Source organism: Lissotriton helveticus, chromosome 2_2 (genome assembly GCF_964261635.1).
Source record: "Lissotriton helveticus chromosome 2_2, aLisHel1.1, whole genome shotgun sequence".
NCBI lineage: Eukaryota > Metazoa > Chordata > Amphibia > Caudata > Salamandridae > Lissotriton > Lissotriton helveticus.
In genome coordinates, this window is record NC_136060.1 from 132,008,841 (window position 1) to 132,033,582 (window position 24,742).

Sequence of the window (24,742 nt, forward strand, 5' to 3'; positions counted from 1 at the left end):
ACATGTGCCAAGAAGTTATTCTATAACAGCAGATTGAGGTCTTTGTATTGTGGTCTTTGATTGCCATAGACCACCCTAGTAGATATTCAGTGGATGGCATGAAAGAGGGCACACCCACACCAATGTTCCTTGTATCCACTTTCGGAAATAATTTTAAGAACTGGACGAATTTTTGAAATCTCATCCAACATGAAACAAATCAACAGACTAAATTTGCTAAAGGAAATGGAAAGCTTTAATTGATTTTAAAACATTAGGAGCCTGTTTAATGTGAACGTACAGCTGCGGGAGGAAATATGTCAGCTAGGAGAGCAGCATTTTTTATACATATGAGGTAGTTGTCCAAACTCACAGACAATGGGTACGCAGACCTAGCTTGTTTAGAGTCAATCTCTGGTAAGATATGAACTTGGATGAAAGTGGATTGGTTAAAGCATAATGGTGCTGAAGCCAGTGTACTTCTCTTAGCTTCACAGCATAAGTTGTCATAATGGAAGATCCTGAATTTCTCCTTCAAGTTTAAAGAATCAAACATTCTGGCAACATCAAAGAAACTGAAACACCGTGGGGCTATTTGGTTGCTACTGTATCCCCAAAAAACTAACTAAAGCAATTTCCTAGGGTCAGTCCTTTTGCAGCATTTGGCTACATCAGGAAACATCCATTACAACACAGGCATTAAAACGCAATGCCTTTACAACACAGTCAATACAACGCAGAATCCATTACAACACATATCCCTCACTGACCAGCACCTTCCCTGAGGTAAGTACCCGGTGGTGTTAGAATAGTAATTTTCATTGTAATGGAATATGCGTTGTAATGGCTTGCGTTGCAATGGAAGCTGCGCTGTATGGACCGCGTTGTAAAGGAATGCATTGTAATAGTTTTCGTTGTATTGTCATCCATTCGGCTACATCTGGTCAAATGTTGTGAGAGTCAAACTATATTATTGCAATGCTATTCATGCTGCTTTGTGAATTGACTTGCAGCACATGTAGAGATGATCAGAGCAAGGCTGCACAGATTGGTACAAATGCACCATTCAGATCCCATATCACTCCAGAGCTAAAACAGAAGATTGGTTTGCCTATTGAGGTCCCAATTATTTTTAAAATCTTATCCATCAATTCCAAAGAGGAAGTGGAAGGACTTTCTTCTTGTGATGACCTAAGTAATGTACCTGGCGTTCAGAGGAAGTGATGAAAACACATAGAAATGTGTGCTTCGAAGGCTAGTTAAGACTTCTCTCTTTTACAGGTCTCTTTTCCAGTTCTTAGTTTTCCGTTCAGTGCTTGGATGCCTGAAGATCTTTAACAAACTAAACTGAGTGAAACAGAAACCATCCTTCGCAGAAGTCAAAAAGGAAAGGCGACCCCTTTACCTGAGCTGATCTACTTAGGAAAAATAACTCTGACATATGTTGACACTGGGACAGGTTCTGTAGAGCCAGCATGCAAAACATTTATGAATACACTGCAGGTGCCCCATGGTATCAAAAGGCAATGATTCTGTTTTCCATTTCTAAATAGAAGGACTAGATATCTCAAGAAGAAAGCATAAAGGAGCACATAAAAAGACTGCCAAGATTTCTTTTAGAAAGAAGGATCAACAATCAGTATAAATAAATTAATAGCCAGCTATCATTCTGACTATGCTGGGTAAATTTTTGATCTGAAAATTAATTTTGCAGTGTGACAAAGTTAAAGATACTAACATTTGTAAAAATGAAATATATTCTGTCGATTCATCATTGGATGACTGACGTATTTTTAGTTGACGTGTTTAAAGTGGATCACTCACTTCGCCTGTAGAATAGACTTCTCAGAAGACAAGATTGCAATCTCATCCTTTAAATGACGAAGTTGTCGCTCATTCTCTTCCAAAGCATCTTGTTTCCTATGGAGTTCATCAATATGGTCTTGGGCAGCTCTCAGCCTGAATAGGACAGAAAAGGGGGATAAGAATAAATTATCAACTATGTTTGTATTCATAGCACAATGAAAAGGTGACTTTAGCAGGACCTGGCTGTTTACATTGACATTTAGCAGTACCTGACTGCTTACATTGCTTATGTCAGTACAATATGAATTCATCTTTGCACAAGATTTCTACTCTGAGTTCGTCAAGGCTTCCTCAATTATACTTTGCCAGTAACAAAATTACAACAAAGTGATGTACATTCTCCCATTATTATCAACATGGAGCCTGTATAAAGTTTCCTACCCTGATTTAGGCGGCTCAGAATTCAATTGATCACTATTGTATCAATGGACTGTTTGGCGGTTGTACAAGCAAAATTGTGTAAATTAGTAAGGTTTTTGCTACAGGCTTGACAGTGCAGCTGTCTGCATGTCCTATTGTTATCAACTCCTTATATATATATATATATATATATATATATATATATATATATATATATATATATTCAATGAAAAAACCATAGGTTATAGATCATATATAGTTAGGAATTAGCATTTACAAAACCTTGAAAATTCACTGAAAAAACCATAGGTTATAGACCATATATAGTTAGGAATTAGCATTTAAAAACCTTATTTTACTCACACAAAACCATTGAAATTCCATATATAGTTAGTTGCACTAACTATATATCGCACACCCGCAATCCACTGCTGATGATGTCACATATTACATCATTCATGACATGGTCAGTGACATCACTGATGACATCACTGATGACATCTCAAATGACATCACTGATGACATCATCCAGTGACTGTGTGTTTCTGTAAAGTTTAAATATGTTTTACATATTGAAGAATGAGTAGATGTAGAAGTGTCTGGATGAAGGATTTAGTAGGTGCGTGACTGACTGTATGAGTGAGTGATTAAATGTGTCTCACTGAGTGCATGGGTTAGTGACTAAACTGTCTTAATTTGTGCATCATTATGTCTGTTGTTCTGTAAACTGCTGCATGTGTTGGTCAGTAGCTATATGAGTAACTATATGGGTTATTGATTGATTGCCCAAGTATTTGTATGGGAGACTGAGTGTGTGTGTGGCTGGCTGGGAGGTGTGTGACTCTGTGCAGATCAATGTGTACTTGTATCAATGATTGTATAAGAGAGTAAGTATGTGTTAGTATATGTTTCAAAATGTAAGGTGCTCTATGTTTAACTGTATAGATTAGAAAATGGAAGTGTGATTGATTATTTACAGGACTGACTAGGTGTGTGAGTAACTCCATGGATGAGTGACAGAGTGTGAGAGTCTGTATAGGTGTATGAGTGCATATGATAGTGTTGTAAAGATGAGTGATTGTATGTATGAATGATTGTATGGGTAAATGAGTGAATGTGTGTGTAAACATAGGAATCACTGAGTGCGTATGTAGTAACTAGTATTGGTGTGTCAATGGTTTCAAAAATTATACTCTGTATTTAACACTGGGTGTAACAGAGGTTATATTAAAGTGTGAGGAGATGCATTGTATTGTCACATGAATGATATCATCAGTGATGTGGTCATTGATGTCAAATGAGATGTCATCAGTGATGTCATCAGTGATGTCATTTGAGATGTCATCAGTGATGTCATTTGAGATGTTATCAGTGATGTCATTTGAGATGTCATCAGTGATGTCATCAGTGATGTCATTTGAGATGTCATCAGTGATGTCATCAGTGATGTCACTGACCATGTCATGAATGATGTAATATGTGACATCATCAGCAGTGGATTGCGGGTGCGCGATATATAGTTAGTGCAACTAACTATATATGGAATTTCAATGGTTTTGTGTGAGTAAAATAAGGTTTTTTAAATGCTAATTCCTAACTATATATGGTCTATAACCTATGGTTTTTTCAGTGAATTTTCAAGGTTTTGTAAATGCTAATTCCTAACTATATATGATCTATAACCTATGGTTTTTTCAGTGAATTTCAATGGTTTTTTAATAGCAAATATCATAAGCTGTCGAATGTCAAGTACGTGGTAAGTGAAAACATTTTCGTGTTTATGCACACTGATCTGCTTTGAATGGTGCCCCCCCCCCTCATTTCTATTAGGAGTACTCTCTCTTTGCACATAGTGAAGGGTAGTTAACGCAGGCCTTTGCCCCCGTTGTAATACGTCGTGCCTGCTTCTCTCTCCATTTGATTGATTGTTATCCAAGTATTTACTGTTTTAGAATTGGTTCTCTTTGGTTCATTCTCTATTTACAAACAAACACAGAGTCGCAATACTCTGTTTAGTCTTTGCAGATAACGAAAAATCGTGTAAAAAAAAAAAGAAAAGGAATCGAGCAAATCAGTAGGCCACTAACGGGATCTCTTTTTGACCTCGCTAAAATAGAAACATTAGGAACAACCCCTCATGACAAATACAAAACTAGTGAAATGAACTGAACTCCACACAATGATGGCTGCAAAACAGCTCGGCTCCGCCACCCACCCCGCCCAAAATAACGATAAAGAGCGGCTGCCATGATTGGTTGCGGAATGGCCACGACGGAGCTACGAAATGGTACTGCTCTCATGCTAACCCCAGCTTCAGTCTGAAACATCCAGAAACACTGTAGACTACCAATTCGATCAGTTCCGGTAGCGCCCCAATGTAACCCGGTAGAGAAGAACTAGCCCTCCCCTCTTTGACTGATGGTTCTTGTTGCCTGTCCCTTCTGTTGTCATTTAACAGAACTATTTAGCCTGCTGAAAGGGGTTGTGTTCCGACCGCTGGTTGGTGGAGACATTTTGACTATATTCTGGACCTGCGTTGTCGCGTAATGCGTCATATGACGCGCCGCGTTAGCGCATCCGGAAGTCATCCGGGGCGCGCAGCGCGTAACGTAAGCATAACAAGTCATGTGACTTGTTAATAAAACTTTTCATTGGTTCATTTTACTTTTCTTATTCTAATGATGAAAGGCTTGGTCATATGACCTAAAAATTACGCTTTTTATTACTTCCGAACATTATTTTTTCTTAAATATATGTTATAATGTTCCAGGCTAATGTACTTTCCCGGAAAATTTACAACTGTCCTGCAAGTAAAATATATTCTTTTTTCGAAAAAAAGAGCGTTTCTTCGTCCCATGACGGAGCCGTTGAACAAAAGAGGGTCGACCTGCTGTCTTAGTCGCCGATACGCCTGAATATGAGATTCTTATCGATCACTTTATGTTGCAGGAATAGAAAACACAACAGCCCTTGACCATTTATCTTTACTGCGTTCCTTCGTATTATACCTTTTACCCTTCATGTAATTGGTCTGCTTTATTTCACTTGCCTTTTAATGATTCTAAAACAGTGACTATTATTAAAAACTTTACCAATGTATATACTACTACCATGTTTTCTTTTAAAAACCTTTATTGTGAAAATGTCATTATACAAATACGAGCCTATAACCACGTGGGCCTGCCACGGAGCAAACTGTAATCGTATATGATGAGTAGACATTTACACTGTAGAGGAACGTAACGGGCGGGCCATTAGGTTGCAAGAACTAAGGTGTCTAACAGTTACGGAATCGGTGGACGTACATTTTATAATTAAAATACGACAGGGCCAGTTACAATAAAATTATCTAGATATACATTTGCGGGCAAGTACCATGGGTGACGTTAATTCGAACTTTCAATAGTACAGTAATCAATAACACATCAGAACTTAATATCAATAGGGATGTCGAAATATTCAATCAATTCTCGTCCCCGCCCGCCATGTGCTTCAAAACTGCATACGTATCTCGTGATTTCAAGGTTCTGCAACCAGTACACAACAAGGAGTTACGAGTCCCATTTATTCCGGCGCCATTTTGGGCGAGGACGGGCAGGTCCAGGATATAGTCAAAATGTCTCTACCAACCATCGACTATGATGATGTTCATATGCTGTATTTATTAGAGTAACACTCATCTGTCCACATGAAATTAATTTGCCACAATCTAAACATGTCATTTTAATCTTTCCAAAGTTCTTCTAAATATTTGGGACCGTTTCCCTTGCCTCTGATGCTGTCAGTGCCACTTCTTTGATGAATGTACTAGCAGGTCAGGGGTTCTCCTCCAAATCTCTCTTTTATGCAGCACTATAATTAATTGGTGCCACCTCTCCATATGACGATGCATGGTATAGTTACCATAACTATATTTTTTTTCGGTTCCTCTGGAGAGTTCATCGTGGCAGATGAAGCGTGTAACGTACCGGCCATTTACCTTTTTTTGCATGTACAGGAAAGGAAAAAAAAATCGAGCGTCCGAGTTCTAAGGTGTCCCAGGGCCATTTTAGTGGACCAGGCCCAAATCCAAAGAACAGGCCGCCATTTTGAGAGTCCTGTTGCAGCCGCCTGTCGCTGTAGCATCAAGAGCAGCCGAAACTCTGCTGAATGGCAACTGAAACGGTAAAGGGGCGCCCCACTACAGCAGACGAGCCTCCACCTAGGAAGGCCCGTTCACGCCGCCTCCCCCCCCCCCCTTCGGGCACCCCACGCCGTTATTCGGAGCAGTATTGTAGGATGGCCACACCAGTGCGGCAACTTGCTAGACATCACCTCGGTGGTAACCGAATCTCAACGCCTTGTGGTGTCTTCTATTCAGAAAACATTGTTATGCTGCCTTCGACCTATTCGCCGCAAGTGCGCACACAACTCAACTGCATAGCTTGCTAGACACCACCTCGATGCCATCCGGATCTTGGAATCTCAGCGCCTTTTGGTGTCTTCTCTTCAGAAAATATTGTTGCGCTGCCTTTGGCCCCATTCGCACATCGGTCCAGTACTGACGCCATCTCACAGGCTAATGGGGCGCCCCACGCCGACTTTCAGCATTGTAGGATGACCACACCAGTACAGCAACTTGCTAGACATCACCTTGGTGCCATCCGGATCTCGGCGCCCCACTGCAGATGAAGTGCCTCTCAACTATGAAACCACCACGGTGACATCCGGATCTTGGCGCGTTGTGCTGCCTTCGGCCTATTCGCACATCGGTCCGCTACTGACGCCATCTCACAGGCTAATGGGGCGCCCCACGCCGAGTTTCAGCATTGTAGGATGACCACACCAGTACAGCAACTTGCTAGACATCACCTCGGTGCCATCCGGATCTCGGCGCCCCACTGCAGATGAAGTGCCTCTCAACTATGAAACCACCACGGTGACATCCGGATCTTGGCGCGTTGTGCTGCCTTCGGCCTATTCGCACATCGGTCCGCTACTGACGCCATCTCACAGACTAATGGGGCGCCCCACGCCGAGTTTAATCATTGTAGGATGACCACACCAGTGCACCTTACTAGACACCACCTCGGTGCCATCCGGATCTTGGCATCTCAGCGCCTTGTGGTGTCTTCTATTCAGAAAATATTCTTGCGCTACCTTTGCCCCATTCACACATCGGTCCGCTACTGACGCCATCTCACAGGCTAATAGGGCGCCCCACGCCGAGTTTCAGCATTGTAGGATGACCACACCAGTACAGCAACTTGCTAGACATCACCTCGGTGCCATCCGGATCTTGGCATCTCAATGCCTAGTGGTATCTTCCATACAGAAAATATTGTTGCGCTGCCTTTGGCCCCATTCGCACATCGGTCCGCAACTTAGACATCACCTCGGTGCCATCCGGATCTTGGCATCTCAGCGCCTTGTGGTGTCAGTCAGAAAATATTGTTGCGCTGCCTTTGGCCCCATTCGCACATCAGTCCGCTACTGACACCATCTCACAGGCCAACAGGGCGCCCCACGCCGACTTTTACCATTGTAGGATGGCCACACCAGTGCCACAACTTGCTAGACACCACCTCGGTGCCATCCGGATCTTGGCATCTCAGTGCCTTGTGGTGTCTTCTATTCCGAAAATATTGTTGCGCTGCCTTTGGCCCCATTCGCACATCGGTCCGCTACTGCCGCCATCTCACAGGCCAACGGGGCGCCCCACGCCGACTTTCAACATTGTAGGATGGCCACACCAGTGCGGCAACTTACTAGACACTACCTCGGTGCCATCCGGATCTTGGCGCGTTGTGCTGCCTTCGGCCTATTCGCACATCGGTCCGCTACTGACGCAAACTCACAGGCCAACGGGGCGCCCCACGCCGACTTTCAGCATTGTAGGATGGCCACACCAGTGCTGCAACTTGCTGGACACCACCTCGGTGCCATCCGGATCTTGGCGCGTTGTATTGCCTTCGGCCTATTCGCACATCGGTCCGCTACTGACGCCGCCTCACGTGCCAACGTATTTTCTCCGCATTTTATACCCTATGCCGCATAACAGGTCATGTGACTTGTTTATAAAACTTTTCATTGGTTCATTTTACTTTTGGTTTCCTAATGATGGAAGGCTTGATCATATGACCTAAAAACAACACTTTTCATTGGATGAAAACTTTTTTTTTTCCCAAACGATGAAAGCCCCACCTTGTTTCTGGATGTTTCAGACTGAAGCTGGCGTCAGCATGAGAGCACCACCATCTCGTAGCTCCGTCGTGGTCATTCCGCGAGCAATCATGGCAACCGCTCCCCACCAGAAGCCTACAGGAGTCGGGGGCCCCCAAAACTTTTGATGAATCCTCAAGGCGGAGGGGACGCTTTCGAGAATGGGGTCCAAGACCTAGCAGACAAGCGTCCGATTTCCAAGGTGTCCCAGGGCCATTTCAGTGGACCAGGCCCAAAAAGGAAAGAGCCTGCCGCCATTTTGAGAGTCCTGTGACAGCCGCCTATCGCTGCACCGCAAGAGTGGGCGCAACTCAGCTGAATTGCGGCTTTTGACACAGTGGACCAAAAACGGACGGAATGGCAACTGAAACGGTAAAGGGGCGCCCCACTACAACAGATGACACTCCACCTGGAGAGGCCCGTTCACGCCGCCTCCCCCGGGGCGCCCCACGCCGTTATTCGGAGCAGCATTGTAGGATACCAAAACCAGTGCGGCAACTTACTGGACATCACCTTGGTGCCATCGTTCTGCTGCCTTGGAACTATTCGCACAACAGTTTGCTACTGATGACCCACTCCCCGCGACGCCCCACGCCGGAAATCTGGACGTTGTGCTGCGTTGGGACTATTCGCACAGCCGACCGCTACTTCGTTGTTTTTCCCTAAAAATGTTTATATGTTATTACTATTTTTGTTTTGTTGTATATATTTATAAGTTATTAAAGTTTTATAATCTTACTACTTTGTCGGAGTGCTATATATTTTTAATGTGACACATAATTGTAAAAACTTTGATGTACAAAGAGTCATCCCTGGAATCTTCCGCTTCAGGCTCGGTCCCCTCCCCAATCACAATACAGGATGGTTTTCAGATAATAGGAACGCGTCTGCTGTGACGGATCTCATCGAGTGTGGGCCTTGATCTACTATAACTCCTTTGAAGAGGGGTGATTCTTTACAGCTGGGGCCATAAACTACATCTGCAGGGCTAGCTGATACCCTAGGACCAGCCTGGACAATCGGACACAGAGGAAAAGGAGTGTCAGAGGGTGCGGTAGTGAATAGGGCGAAAGGGAGGTGTCGGGCGGGCACAGGGTGTGATTCTCAAGGAAGAGCAGCGCAGATGGGGGGAGGTTTATTACCCATGCATAAGACAGAGAGCGGGGGTGACCACTGCCTGGGGGAGATGCTTGCGAGGGTGGGGAGCCATGCTAAGGATCGACAGCGTGCACAGAGTGGGTCTGGTCAAGGCATCTAAAATGGCTGCCGTGCACGACAAAAGTGTGGCATTTGAAAAAAGACAAGATGGCGCAGACAATGTTTTTCAACACTTCCTGATTTCCTTCGAATCGAACGTTAACAGACGTTGGGGCATATTACCAAAGTTAAGCGATATTTATCCCTAACGATGCTTAGCAACGATTTTTTTACCGCTAAGCATCGTCAGAAATTATCGCAGATAAACCTTGCTATTATCAAGGTTTATCGCAAATACGATAATAAACGACCGCAATGCATTAATATCGCTGAAAACTCAGCGATATTCATGCATTACCGAGCTAATGCTCTTAGCCATGTTATCCACCTCCCATTGGATAACATGGCTAAGAACTGCTCAGGGCAGGTGCTAGCTTTTGGAGATATTCGCGCTTATCTCGAATATTTCCAAAAGTTGATAATAGGAGATAGCGATGTTAGCAACTGTTTCCAGTCGCTAACATCTTGGCATGCCCACTTTGCATGTCATTAGTGATAAATATCACTCACATGCAAAGTGGGGCCCAAGATGGTCGCTATCTCCTACTAGCCGTCGCTAACTGGTGTTAGCAACAGCTAGGTAATACAGATATAATTTTATCTCCGCGAAGCGGAGCGCTGTTACAGATATATATCTTGTTTTTGAACGTTAATTTCTCAAAATCCACTGAAGCACATATATTGAGACCTAGCAAAGGCACATCGAGCTACCAGTCCCTACAATTTTGCCAAGTTTCGTGCAAATCCATTCAGCCGTTCGATTATTATTATTATTTTTTTTTTGCCCCGCGGGGCCCTTTTAAAACCTCCACATCAAACCTAAGAGGTCAAGGAGGATCTACTATGCCCCCTTATGGTCATTTGCCCCTTCGCTTTGGCCTCCTCTTGTCTCTCGATCCTACCGAGAGACAAGATGGCGGCCGCTACGGACTGTTTGCAATGTTTACAGACGCCGGAGAACCAATCAGCTTCGCAAACCTCCGTTACGCGAAGCGGAGCGCTGTTACAGATATATATCTTTTTTTTAACGTTAATTTCTCAAAATCCACTGGAGCACATATATTGAGACCTAGCAAAGGCACATCGGGCTACCAGTCCCTAATATTTTACCAAGTTTCGTGCAAATCCATTCAGCCGTTCGATTATTATTATTATTATTTTTTTTTGCCCCGCGGGACCCTTTTAAAACCTCCACATCAAACCTAGGGGGTCAGCGAGGATCTACTATGCCCCCTTATGGTCATTTGCCCCTTCGCTTTGGCCTCCTCTTGTCTCTCGATCCTACCGAGAGACAAGATGGCGGCCGCTACGGACTGTTTGGAATGTTCACAGACGCCGGAGAGCCAATCAGCTTCGCTACGCGAAGTTCCGTTACGCGTAAAGTCCGCGAACCGGAGCGCTGCCCGGTCCGCTGTTACAGATATATATCTTTTTTTGAACGTTAATTTCTCAAAATCCACTGGAGCACATATATTGAGACCTAGCAAAGGCACATCGGGCTACCAGTCCCTACAATTTTGCCAAGTTTCGTGCAAATCCATTCAGCCGTTCGGGCTAAAAGTGAGGCCAACCGCCCTATGGAAAACTCAATGTTAAAAACACGTTTTGGGACCCCCCTTTTTTCTCGGCCCCCCCCTTGACGAACCCCCCCCAAATTTTCAAGGGCTGCTCAGAAACAAAATGTGCCATTTTCCTGAAAATTTCAGCCAATTCCGTCCACAAACGCCAAAGTTATTAGACATAGAATTTTCAAAAATCCCATAGAGAAAAAATCCTAACTATATATACCTACTGGCGACCGCCAGTAGGTAATATATATATATATATATATATATTCTCTCTCACCACATTTTATTGGATGTTTGGTCTATTAGACCACCTCCTAGTTAGTGCTTGCATTGCAATTAGTGAGGTAGTATTTTACACCTCAAAAGTATACTACTTCTTGACATCTTTTAGATGTAATGTATATAGAAATCAAACATTTTTGTTTGTTTTATTCACTATAGCATGTTTCAAAATATTGTATTCAGGACTCACAATGTGCGTCTGACATTTTGACTTTGCAAGTGGCTTTTTGTTACATGGACAGCTTTGTCTGGAGAAGGCAACCAAGATCACATACTCATGCAATATAAGCCACTAAAAAGGTTCATAATGATGCCCATGATGATTTGATGACAGTGTAATAATCTTTAGAGACAAAAAAACAAAAACAAGCAGTCTGTGATTTATTCAGAGCAAACTTCCAAGTAAGTACTGCTGGATTTCTTCTTGGTAAACGAGAACCTGTCACTTTGCTGGCACAGATAGACTACCTCAACCACATCAACAATGGGGTTCAATCACTGATGCATAAGTGTTGCAGCTCAGATTGCATCTCCGTCTGGAATTATTGAAATACTACCATAACCGAGTATCGGAGCTGCTGTCACTATAATTATATGTAAGTTGATTAAGAGTTCAGGATTGTCAATTGTGGGGTTATGCACATCTGAGATAGTAGAATGCAGCAGGCACCCCAATGTCAAAATAAAAGTAAATAGACTACTTCAGAAATACGGTAGTATACAGGTTTGGCATGGTGTGAATGCACAAAGTTAGATTAACTTCAGAGATGATAACGTGTTAGCTATTCATTCATTCAATGAAGAGCACAAATATGTGGAAGTAAATATGTTAAAATGATTTCACATGTCCAATATCCCACCAGATGTATTAGAAGAATATGAGCCACGGGATTAGGCCTCCAGACACGGGATTAGGCCTCCAGAGGCTGCTTGATCTTTTCAGCAGATTTATGGATTCCCTGGATCTAAAAGTTAACAGCAAGAAGTCGCATGTTATGGTGGCAGGGTCAAGAGCCGGTGCTACTAAGATAAAACCTTTTTCTTGTAATGGTGTAGCAGTGTCACAGGTCCCGGATTTTACCTACCTCGGGGTCCTTTTCGATGAAAGAGGAAATTGGGGACCTCAACAAACAAAGGCATAAGAGTAACGCGGTAGCAAGATCGAAAACCGCTCTCTAGGGCTTTGCTAAAGGGATGGGGGCCAGACCTATTGAGGCAATACTCAAGATTTACAGATCTAAATGTCTGGCGATTGCCTCCTATGGGGCATCCATATGGGGTTATACATCCCAATGCAGGATCCAAGTGGCAGAAAACAGGTTTTTAAGATCACTTTTGACGGTCCCCCAGTCGACACCAACACACTCTTTACACACTGAACTTGGCTTGGGCTATATTACAGATCAATTAAAAATGGCACCTTTGATCTGTTGGGTGAAAAGGTGGTTGAATGATGAAATTACCCTGAACCACCAGATCCTTAGTGATTGTGTAGCTTTAGATAAGGCTCATAGGGTGCCCTGGCTGATGTACGTTAGAGCGGCATTCATCAAGCTGGGACGACCAGAACTGTACACAGCACCAGAAACTATAAAAAAGGAAGATATAGGTTAGATTAGGGTAAATTTCTTGAATATGGTAGAAATGGAACGGGAGGAAAGGGAGTTAACAAAACCATGTGTTAGAGCCAACTATCTCTTGTTAACTTGCCCCACCATTGAACCTTATTTGAAAATCGTAACCAAGCCATTCCATCGCTACTTGCTGGTTAGATTCCGGTTCAACTTAATTCACCTTACCCTAGGTACTTTTCCAAACTGGGAAAAACCAGAAAATTCTGCACCTTGCACATGTGACAATTTCTCGACGCAAGACACCCTGCACTTTATTATGTTTTGTGACTTTTATGCTGAGATCAGGAAAAAGTTTTTAATTACATTACTCCGGGAGGCTGGTTTTATACAAGTAAAGCCTGCCCTACTCTATCTGCAAATGCTCAGCAGTACAGGTGACATCTATAGTGTCGCTATTTTTTGGTGGCTGCGGCTAGGATTAAAAATAGAAAGTCTGTCTGTGCATAAAACATCCTCTAGGTCTTACACAAGGATAACTGGTTACATTGCTTTTATAGGACCGTGATCAAATTAACTATGAATTGATGTAACATAAGTGTCCGGTACCTTGGTGTCAACCATTTTTATATATATTTATTCAAATATTTTAACATCTATGTCGTATATTTTTATGTCATTTGTTTTTATTGTGTCTTTTATGATTTAACTAATCGAAATAAAGAGTTTTGACTGACTGACTGAATATGAGTCACATTTGTGATGGAGCATCTGTCCACCAAACTCTGAATAAGGCCTCCTGACCTGCAGCTGTGCTGTCTTCTACGAAAATGTGATTAGGTTTATCCTTTAAACTGGTTTGATGTGAGAAACCAAAAGAACAAGGGCAGTAAACACTCAGGGTATATTTCTCCAAGAAAACTGCAACTGTGAACTATCCTTCTGAAAAGTAGCATTTAAGAATTTGTAATGGGTGCTGCTGGTCTGAGGCTTTTCGACTGACATCTCCGCTTTCAATTCCGACTGCCTAATAACAATCTAGGCAGTCAGAATTGAAACCAGACGGTCATTCCGGCTGGAAGGAGCCCGTCGACCAGTACGGAGGCCCCAACATAATCCCTGATGACAGCATTTCCGCCGTTGGGATTATGTTGTCGGTTTCTGACAGGCTTTCCATGTCAGGCTGTAAAGCCTGTCAGAAAGCGACTTTGGGGGTACCTAGCAATCCCATTCCTCCACGGGTGCCGTCTGGGGGCCAATGGGGCACCTATGGTGCCCCCTTGTTAATCCCTGTTAATCCTTGGATCGCGTGGCAAGCACAAGGTGCAACGCAGTGCAGGGATTAACAGAATCTCCCATGTCTCTATGGGAGCTTGTGCTACAGTCCGTTTACCGCCGCAGCTTAAGCTCCCATACAGAAATGGGAGTATGCGCTCATCATATGCGATCGCATTCTAATCATGGTGTCGGGACCGCCAACCGGAGGTCGGTCGGTCCTGTGACCGCGGCGAAGTCGGGCGGACGCGAGTCCACTCGACATCGTACGCAGGCCCTAAATGTCTGTAGGATGTACTAACATTTGTGTAGTATTCTCAGATAGGTTACATTTCGTGGGTTTTCCACTGCACTTACTATTAAAGTGTGTTTGAATATTGTTATTTGTTATGTTTTGTCCGTTTAGTTTATATAAGCCAGTGGTCCAATAAACAGAATTTTAAATAAAAATTACTCAACATTGGGAATACGAGTAATGAATGCCAAAGAACAGAAAGGGAATGGCTAGACATGGAACTCCTCGTATTATTTATGACAAGACATAATACAGTGCATACCCAGCATGAGCATTTAATTATAGTAACGTCCAATTAAAAAGCGCTTTGGAAAGTGTAATATGACAAAGCTATGAAGGTACTAAATATAATTTTTCAAACTGTTTACAAAGTTTAACACTGCAGGTGATTTTGATGGGCTGCCTTTATTTTCTTGATTTTTGCCGAAAATACAGTTATTTCATTAATCAATTAACCAGTAATTACTGGTTTTATTACTCCTTACTTAGAATTAAAATGTGTTTTTTTCCATTGACGTATTCCGACTTTCCCTTCCCACTTTTGTCAACAATGTCATTTTCAAACTGCAAAATCATAATATAACATCGCTTTATTCTATGTATTATTGTTGTAGCATTGCACTATAATTGGTATAGAACAAACATTAACTACAAGAAAGGAAGACAATGCTGGCAATAAAAAAAGCAAATGGGGTATTTCTGTAAATCCCACATTTGTAAGACACAAGGACAATCTACTCCATCTGGTCACTTATCGAATTGAACTCTAGGGTAAAATCTCAATATTACAAAAAAAAAATCCTAAACAAAAAGGCAACTGATTGACCTATTAAAGAATGATTAATATCTTTAAATTATTTAACTGAATATTTGCCAAAGAAAACGACTGACCTAAAAAAATAAGGCAACTGATTGACCTATTGAAGACTGATTAATATCTATACATTATTTAACTGAATATTTGCCAAAGAAAACGACTGACCTAAAAAACATAAGGCAACTGATTGGCCCAATGAAGAATGATTAATATCTTCATATTATTTAACTAAATATCTGTCAAAGAAAATGACTGCTCTAATGACTACCAGTCAACCATTGTAAAGCCTGACTCAGTCAAAAATGATATACAATCCACATATAGTCAAACTGCTCATCCCTTAGCTAGACGTCCCTGATAAATTATCAGATATCAGCAGGCCTCTCATCATGCTGAAGAACTTTATGCTCTTGTATTGTCAGAGGTCTCTTTGTCATCAACAATTAAGGCAAGGAAAGTACTTAAAGAACTCACTTATAGCCGTGGGATGGGGTGGCTAGCACCAAGGGGTGAGATGACTAGCAAAACAGAGGATTTGAGCTCTGAGAAACTGAATTAATGGATTTATTTTCTGCAGAGTTCACAAAATCACTAGGGATCAGAGAACTGTGTAATAGCAAGGGATATTCTCATTAATAAATCTGAAATAACTGTTTTTCCATGACACTCTCTTGATAAATAAACTCTTCTGAATAAATCAGGGATCTACTTCCAAAATGGGCACATTGAAATATCAAAGATGGGACACAAATCTCCTGCTCTTCTTTGGGAACAGTAGCATGAGAATAACCCGCTATGCTGTGGGCCTTTCAATTTAAAAAAAGTGAAGCATCCCACAATAATAGTACATACCTGATCAAGGGGCCTATTATCATGGTGGGCGGATCGCCATCGCCCTAGCGGCGGTGGAGATACGCCCGCCAAAACACCCCACCGGACGGCCATTTACCCCCGCCACATTAGCATGGTGGGGGTTACGCTTTTCTGCCACCTACCGGGCAGAAAAGGCCCATAAAATGGTGGCGGGGCCTTGCAGGCCCCGGGGACTCGTTGCGTGCCCCCGGGGATGTGGGGGCCTGCACTTGGGGGGTACCCAAGGTACCCCATACATTGACATTCAACGGTGGCAGGCACCTCGGGGTGTCTGTCACGTTGTGCATGCCAATGCACCACATGCATTTTCAACATTGTGGCGGGTGCTGCTTACAGAACCGCCCGCCACAATGTTGACTATGCAGGATGCGACCGCCAGGGTGGCGGATGCATCCTAATGGGTACAGTGGGACTGCCGCACCTCTGGCGGTCGGTCCCGTTAAAGTCAGCCCGCCATCGTAATGGCCCCCCAAATGTGGATCACGGCCAGAATATCGACATTGAAAATATCGAGGTACAAAAATATCGAAGCATAAATATCGTTGTCCAGAATATCGAAGCCCTATCTACATAATAGTAAGTACAAAAATTTAAAGAGAAAAAAATATAGTTGTAAAATATATATTTTTTAAAATGTTTAATAATGAATGTAAAATAAAGTAAATAATACATATTATTAAAAGAAAATAGTTAGAATTATTAGAAAATGTTTATAATTATAAGTAATACATATTGGGGTCGATTCCGATTCAGGAAAAACCGCTCCGAATAGCCGTTCGGAGCGTTTTTCCCATACGAATCGTACCCTGCAACATCCCCCGTACGTACGACGAAGTAATATTCGTACCAGGAGCTGGACTCCGTACGAATCGTACAGAGACCGTACGAATCAAATCCCCGTACGATTCTCCATCGGAACCCGCTGTACGCGACATCCGTATGGTTCGCGGCTGGTTTTTTCGACCCAGCAAGTAAGATTCATGTCGGGTACGCACCGTACGACCCTTTTTCTGTACCCCGCGATCATGGGGTGTACGGACCGTACGGTGTGTATGTGATTGTGTGCTTTTCCGTACGAATCGCCCTTACCTGACGTGGACCGTACGAATCGCGTCCTCATACCCCGTTCCGGATCGTACTCGTCGGGTCGTACAGCATGTTTACGATTCGTACGGAGAGGGCTCCGGATACGAATCGTACGGATGGTTTTTTTCCCGAATCGGAATCGACTCCATAATGTAAAAATAAATTAAACATACATATATATAAAATATAATATATATATTTACTTAATAATATTGATAAATAATTACTTTAATAAATTATTAGATACATACATATTATAAATACATATATATACACATACACCAATAACATAAAAATAATATATATGTATATATATATATATATATATATAATACATTAAAATATTAAAATATTTTTAATGTTTTTCAAATAAATTTTACACTACATTAACTGAAACAGTACAGAAAATATTGGATATCAAAGGGGATATTCCCACTCCAGAGAGTGCAACAGAAGGGAAAGTGTTAGATAGCGGAGGGAATAAAATTACCATTCCCACTCCAATGAGTGCAACAGTAGGGAAAGTGTTGGATAGCGAAGGGGTAAAAATTACTATTCCTACTCAAGAGAGTGAAAGAGTAGGGAAAGTGTTGGATTGTGGAGGGGAATAATTTACTATTCCCACTACAGTGAGTGCAACAGTGGGGAAAGTATTGGATAGTGGAGGTGTAAAAATTACTATCCCCACTCCAGTGAGTGCAACAGTAGGAAAAGTGTTGGATAGCGTAGGGATACAAATTACTATTCCCATTCCAATTAATGTAACAGTAGGGAAAGTGTTAGATAGCAAAGGGTTCAAATTAACATGTCCAAAAATGTAAAATAAAAAAGAAACTAAATAGCAACTACAATGCAAAAATTGTTAATAACACAAAAATAAAAACCATATACAATTATAATGTTAAAAAATACTAAAAATTAACTACAAACATTAATTTATAAATGTAAAAACAAAATTTTATAAACAAATAACTATCTTTACATTTTTTTATTATAATCAAAAAAAGATTTATTAATGATTTTAAAATTAATTACTTCACACCATATTCCCTAAAAACACAAAAACAACTCCTACAGATTTGACACAATCAACATATTTACCAAATAATTATTTATGATTTCCAATTAATAATTATTAATAAATAAATTACCACAAATAACACTATAAAATCGATATATAACATAAATACTAATAAATAAAAATTATTAATTACTTAGTTTTAATTAAATTACTTCCTACCCTATTCTCCTATAAACCTAAAACCTGCTTCTTAAAATAAATACACATTACTAATTGCTTTATCATAATTAAATTACTTCCCACCCTATTCCCCTATAAACCCACAACCCGCTCCTAAAAAAACACATATTTAATTATCAATTAATCCATTAATAAAAATGAATAACCAATTCATAATTTTTTTATAAATTAGTTATAAATACTAACAAATAAATATTAATAATTATTTTATTATAATTAAATTACTTCCCACCCTATTCCCCTATAAACCCACAACCCGTTCCTAATAAAAAGAATTAATAATTCATTATTTATAAATACTAATAAACAAAAATTAACAATTAATTTATTATAATTAAAATACTACCCACCCTATTCCCCTATAAACCCACAAACCGCTACTAAAAAAATAACACCATTAATATAATTATCAATCTAAGAATTAATAAACATTAATAACCAAGTAATAAATTAATTATAAATACTAATAAATAAAAATTCATAATTACTTTATTATAATTAAATTACTTCCCACCCTATTCCCCTACAACCCACTACAGAACTAAAATACACAAAAATCAATAAACATAAACTGAATTACTGCTAAAAATTTAACACATACATTTTTTTTAAAAACCATACTTATACAAGAAAATGACATCACATACTTTTAACACACATACTAAAATACAGAACACTAATATAAATATTTATATTATTAACAATATTTTTACAAACGATATTACTGTCTTCGACATTAAGAAAACGATATTTCATACCTTACTGTTAATATTCTGTAGCACGATATTCTTGCAGTAGATATTCTTGTATCTCGATATTTAAAACTCTATATTATAGTACTTCGAAAAAAACAACTTTATATTCTGTCTGTGCACCAACAAATGTAATAGGAAATATGTTGGTATAGGTGATTCCTGTCACTATGAGGCACCAACCTATGGACAATTCTTTCTCTTGATATGTAGCAGCAACCAGAAACAGATTTTCAGGAATGTATTTATAATATTACCATAATCACTTTTTATTACCCAATACATCTCTTTCTCTCTTTTACTTCCTTGCAAAGAGGTGGATGAATTCATTCAGAGTGCTGGGGTATCACAGTTTTGTTTTGTTATGCTTCATCATTCTTCTATTTCTAGCCAGTAATCTCCAGGAACACTTAGCAGTATATAAAATATTAATAACAAACCTCTTGAAGCATTTCATTTTGCAATTGATATTTATATAGAAAATAGTTTAAATGACAACTTTGTTGGAGTTTACATGTTAGGATAAAAGATGCAAGGGATTACTCTTGTGTGTACTGAACTTGATGATCAGGGGTTGGGCTATGAGAGGGAAAGATGGAACGTGGCTCGATTTGTGAGGTGAGGCCCAGAGGAGGAAACTATTTTTTCTTTTTCTAAAATGGGTGTGGAAATTATGAAGGACATTGGAGAGATGTTATGTGGCGAGTTCCTGCATCAGGTTTGTGCTGAATGTTTCTATATTTTCATTGTTTGGTTATTCATAATGAACTTCATTTGCTGTCGCCTTTCAAAAGGGTTGACCTCCTATGCTAAAGATGGCTGGTTCATTAGAAAAGGGAGGTCTTTGCTTGTATCCTGCACAGAAATCTCAAGCAAGAGAAAGAAAATAGGATGCACAATTACAGTTGTTCAGCACCATACTTTGCCTCCTCCAAAATGCAAAAGAGAAGGATGCCTTTACTTACCGACTCAAGCCAAGAGTTCGCTCCTTTAACATGGATATGTTCAGGCGTGGCCAAATGGCGGACGGGTAAGATGTCCTTTTCCCGTCTCGCTGTCCCCGCTGCCGGCCTGGAAGCGGAAGCTGGGTAAAGCAACTGGGGCTCCACTGACCCCCATACGCACCTTCTGGCACTGAATAGCCGTGGAATTGGAGCAAGCTCCTGTCTGAGTCGGACGCCTGCTATCAGGGCCTGAAGAACGGAGGGCGGCTCGCACTGGGCCCAGGGGCGTGCCCGTGAGGTAGGCTAGCCAGGACCATCAGCACCAGCTACAATAGAGCTGCGGACGGCCTGCAGCAATGGAGTGAACCACTACCCACAGTGGGGCCAACGCGGGACTGATCGCAGCCGAGGCCTAGGCGTGCTCGGGGCTGCAGACGAGTTGAGCCCGCCTGACCCAGTTACCGACTGTACTCCGGCTCCAGCTCATGAAGACCTCATCTGACTGTCCCTGCAGGGAGAAACGTGCAGGGACTGGACAGGACAGCACTGACTGGACCCCCATCGCGATACAGTGAAGCTGGGGTGAAAGGGAGGCTCCGCTCAGATCTAGCACACCACTAGTACAGTGGCAGAGGTGAAGCCCTCAGAACACTGAGGCGCACCTACCTCCCCTTTAAGAGCTGGAACGCCCCTCCTGAACCAGCACAACTGGCAATAGGGGACCACTGGGGAGGGGCACTATTTCAGAACAGACAGGGAGTCAAGCCCCTGGGGGAATCCAAACCACAGCCATAACACTCTGAGACCTTGGGGCGCCGCCGTCCCACCTCCAGCCCCCAAAGCAGCACACACTGCAGGAAAGCCCAGGCCAGAGGCTGCATCTCCTGTGGAGGGTCCTGACCTTGGTGGATTCAAGCCCCTACTGCGATGGGCCTTCGCGGTGGTCTGACCTGCGGCTTGCTACCCTTCCTGACCCCAGCCATTGCGGACTGTGAGATTGGAAGACGAAGGGGAGGCGCACTGGCGAAGGAACTTCACAGAGACATGGGACCTTAGACCTGGTCTGCCGATAAGGAGGGATGAAGTCAGCCCGCACAAAAAAGGACTGCATCATCAAGGAAATGCTTTCTGGGCAATCTGGAGGACCTGCGGGGGGACCCACCCGCCCAACCCCTGGACCAATGGACCCAGCTAAGGATGAGGAACCAGTCACCCGATTCTTACTAGAATCCCTATTCATGTCTCTCAAGGACGACCTGTAGTCCGTTAAGCGGGACTTGTCTCAAGACATTAGGGAACTCAGGAGTGAGCTCGGCTCCGTAGGCAACCGCGTTACAACCCTGGAAGGTAAAGGGAAATAGCCAGGAAGAAGAACTTGAGTCCCTACAACAGGAGGTAATCCGCTTCCATGAGCAACAGCTAGCTCTCCAGGCCCACACAGATGTCTAGGAGAATAGATCTTGCCAGAATAACATCCGTATAAGAGGCGTGACGCCCATGGCAGAGGGTGAGGACATCTTCGCCTTTGTTGGAGACCTATTCCACTTCATCATAGCGGCACCTTCCGAGACCAATATGAAAATTGACCGTTCCCACTAGGTCAGTAGATCGCACCCAGAGGGCCCCCCCCCCTGCACCCGGTGGACATATTAGTTTGCATCCATGACTTCCAGGTCAAAAAAGAAATCCTTTATAAAGCGTGGGATAAGCACCCCCTCCGCTTTAGGGACCAGACACCAACACTGTTCCAAGACCTGGTGGCAATCACATTGCAACGACAGCGTGAGTTTAAACCAGTCACACAACACCTATGGGACAGAGGGGTGGTCTACTCTTGGGGTCACCCCTTTAGCATTATTTTCTGCTTGGAAGGGAAACTCTTTAAATGAGGGTCATTGACGGAAACGTGCCATGTCCTCTGCATTGACCAACAACCAGAGGAACACTGACATCCACCCCGCCCCACTCGAGGAGACGCCGATTCCGGGGATGAACCCGCAGGGCAGGGAGAGGGATTTGGGACTTATATTCCACATGTTTTCTATTCTTAGTTCTATAGTGTGTGAGAGTTTTGGTTTGGGATCTTATAAATCTTCGCTAAGGTCATTCTACATTACATACATGATAACTAGAAGGGTGGCGATACTAGATACCGGACAGCACACTTGTCGCTTGCAATTACACACTATTCCCCATTCTACATATAGTCCCAATGTTGGCTGCAACTCTTAATGTACTCACCCTCAATGTGAATAGTCCTAATAAATTAAGTGCAAAGCAGTCTTGTCATACCTCAGAAACTCCAGGGCTGACATATGCCTATTCGAGGAGACACACCGCCTTTCCAGGGACTGCCACCGCCTGCGCTCTCGAGTGTTCACCAGTTCTTCTGCTCCGCCGCCACATAAACGGCAGGGGTGGCCATTTTGGTAACACATTCCTTCATGGGGAAGTTGGGGCACAAAGGGTTTGAATTTAGGGGCAGACTCCTCACCTACCAATTTACAATGGGCAATAGGTCTTCCATCATTGGGTCTATATATACACTGAATGAGGGTCAGGAGGCCTTTCTCTGTTTAGCTCTAGGCGAAGCATTCATGGCTGAAGAGGGAGGGATCTTGATAGGGGGAGACCTTAATCTGGTACGGGACCCCGACCTAGATATGTCTGCACAACAACACGGACAAACCGGTGCGCTGTTTAGAGGTGGGCTAGGGTGGCTAAAGGACTCAGGTCTGAGACTTGTGGAAAGACTCCCACACTAACGCGTGCAAGTACTCATTTTATTCCCATGCACATAAGACATACACCAGGCTGGACTTCTTCCTTGGCATGAGGGACATACAACACTTACTCACAGAGAGAGAGATCCATCCGGCATCGCTCTCTGATCACTCAGCTGTTACCCTTTCACTAGCAATATCTATATGGGTTCCCCCATGCCAACTGCGAGACACAATGATACATCATCTCGCAGTTGTATCTCAAGTCCAAAAGACTATAACTACCTACCTTGTTATGAACAACAAACACGAAGTCTCTATCGCAACACTTGGGGAAGCCCTTAAAACTGTTATTAGGGGCGAGCTGAAAGCAATCTTTGTGGCCAACAACAAGCTGTGAAAACAGAATAAGAATGCCCTTTCCATCCAGGTCAGTAAGTAGGAGCATATCCAGCAACGCACTGGCACGCCCAGCTTGCTGCTCTGGACCGGGCAGAATATGCAGCACTCTGCCTTTGCCACTACAATTATGTTGGAGGAGACAAATGAGGTCGCCTCCTAGCCAACAAATTGCGTGCACAAAGACAATCATTGGGAGTTCACTCCTTACACACTCGCGACAAGGGACACATCACAACTGATAAAGAGATTGCAGATGCCTTTACAGACTTCTATATGCAACTATACACTAGTCAACCCCTTGACCCTGCTGGTAGCGCTTCTTATCTCCAATAGGTCCATACATCTCATCTTACCCCAGACTAAACAGAGGCTTTAGACAATGATATCTGCCCTGAAGAGGTCACATCGACCATTTCTCATTTAAAAATGGCAAAATTGCCAGGTCCAGATAGATTCTCCCCTGCTTTTAAAGAAACTTTCTACCACGCTTTACCCGCCATCCTCACCAGGCTATTTAACTCATTTGCTGCCCCCGGAGCGATCCCCTCTTCGATGCTCACCACGTCTATCACTGTAGTTCCCAAACCTGGCAAAGACAAGCATCAATGTGGTTCTTATCAGCCAGTTTCTTTGCTGAACGTGGACCTCAAGTTGTTCACGGGTATCTTGGCAGGTAGATTGGACCCACATATGCCCTGGATCATCGACCCTGGCCAAGCCGGGTTTATTCCCCATAGGCAAACGGGCAACACCACAAAACGCTTATTGCACAGCATCAAAAAGGCAGCGCGGACCCAGAGTGAGGTTATGCTACTAGCGATCGATGCAGAGAAACCCTTTGTTAGGGTTCATTGGCCTTTTTTGGAACAGGTCCTCATTCACTTCAGCCTCAGTGAAAAAGTTTACGAAGAGAGTCCTGAATTACTCCCACCTGCCTACTTCGATGGTTCGGGTCATGGATATATCTCTCCCCGCTTCTCAATTGGCAGGGGCACGCGTCAGGTATGCCCATTGTCACCCCTACTGTTCGCTCTATATATGGAGCCTCTAGCCCAGAGGGTAAGGGATAACCCTTGGATCGCTGGGGTTGTCTCTGGGGGCAAGCAGCACACCATTAGCCTATATGCTGATGACGTGTTGGTGACCCTCGATAAAACGACCGCCACCTTGCCTGCCTTCTTGACTGAATTGGCCGATTTCGGCCAGGTGTCAGGTTGCTGGGTCACAGGC

The 24,742-nt window shown here is 42.7% G+C and overlaps 1 protein-coding gene across 1 annotated transcript in view; it reads right to left on the minus strand.

Annotated features, from left to right (window-relative positions):
* The window catches only part of SPATA18 (spermatogenesis associated 18), a 151,221-nt gene that overhangs the window by 46,164 nt on the left and 80,315 nt on the right, over positions 1–24,742 (minus strand). Inside the window, exon 6 of the mRNA XM_078678199.1 lies at positions 1,804–1,938. Within this exon, the coding sequence (XP_078534325.1) occupies positions 1,804–1,938 (135 nt within the window). The remainder of the gene's footprint in view (positions 1–1,803; positions 1,939–24,742) is intronic.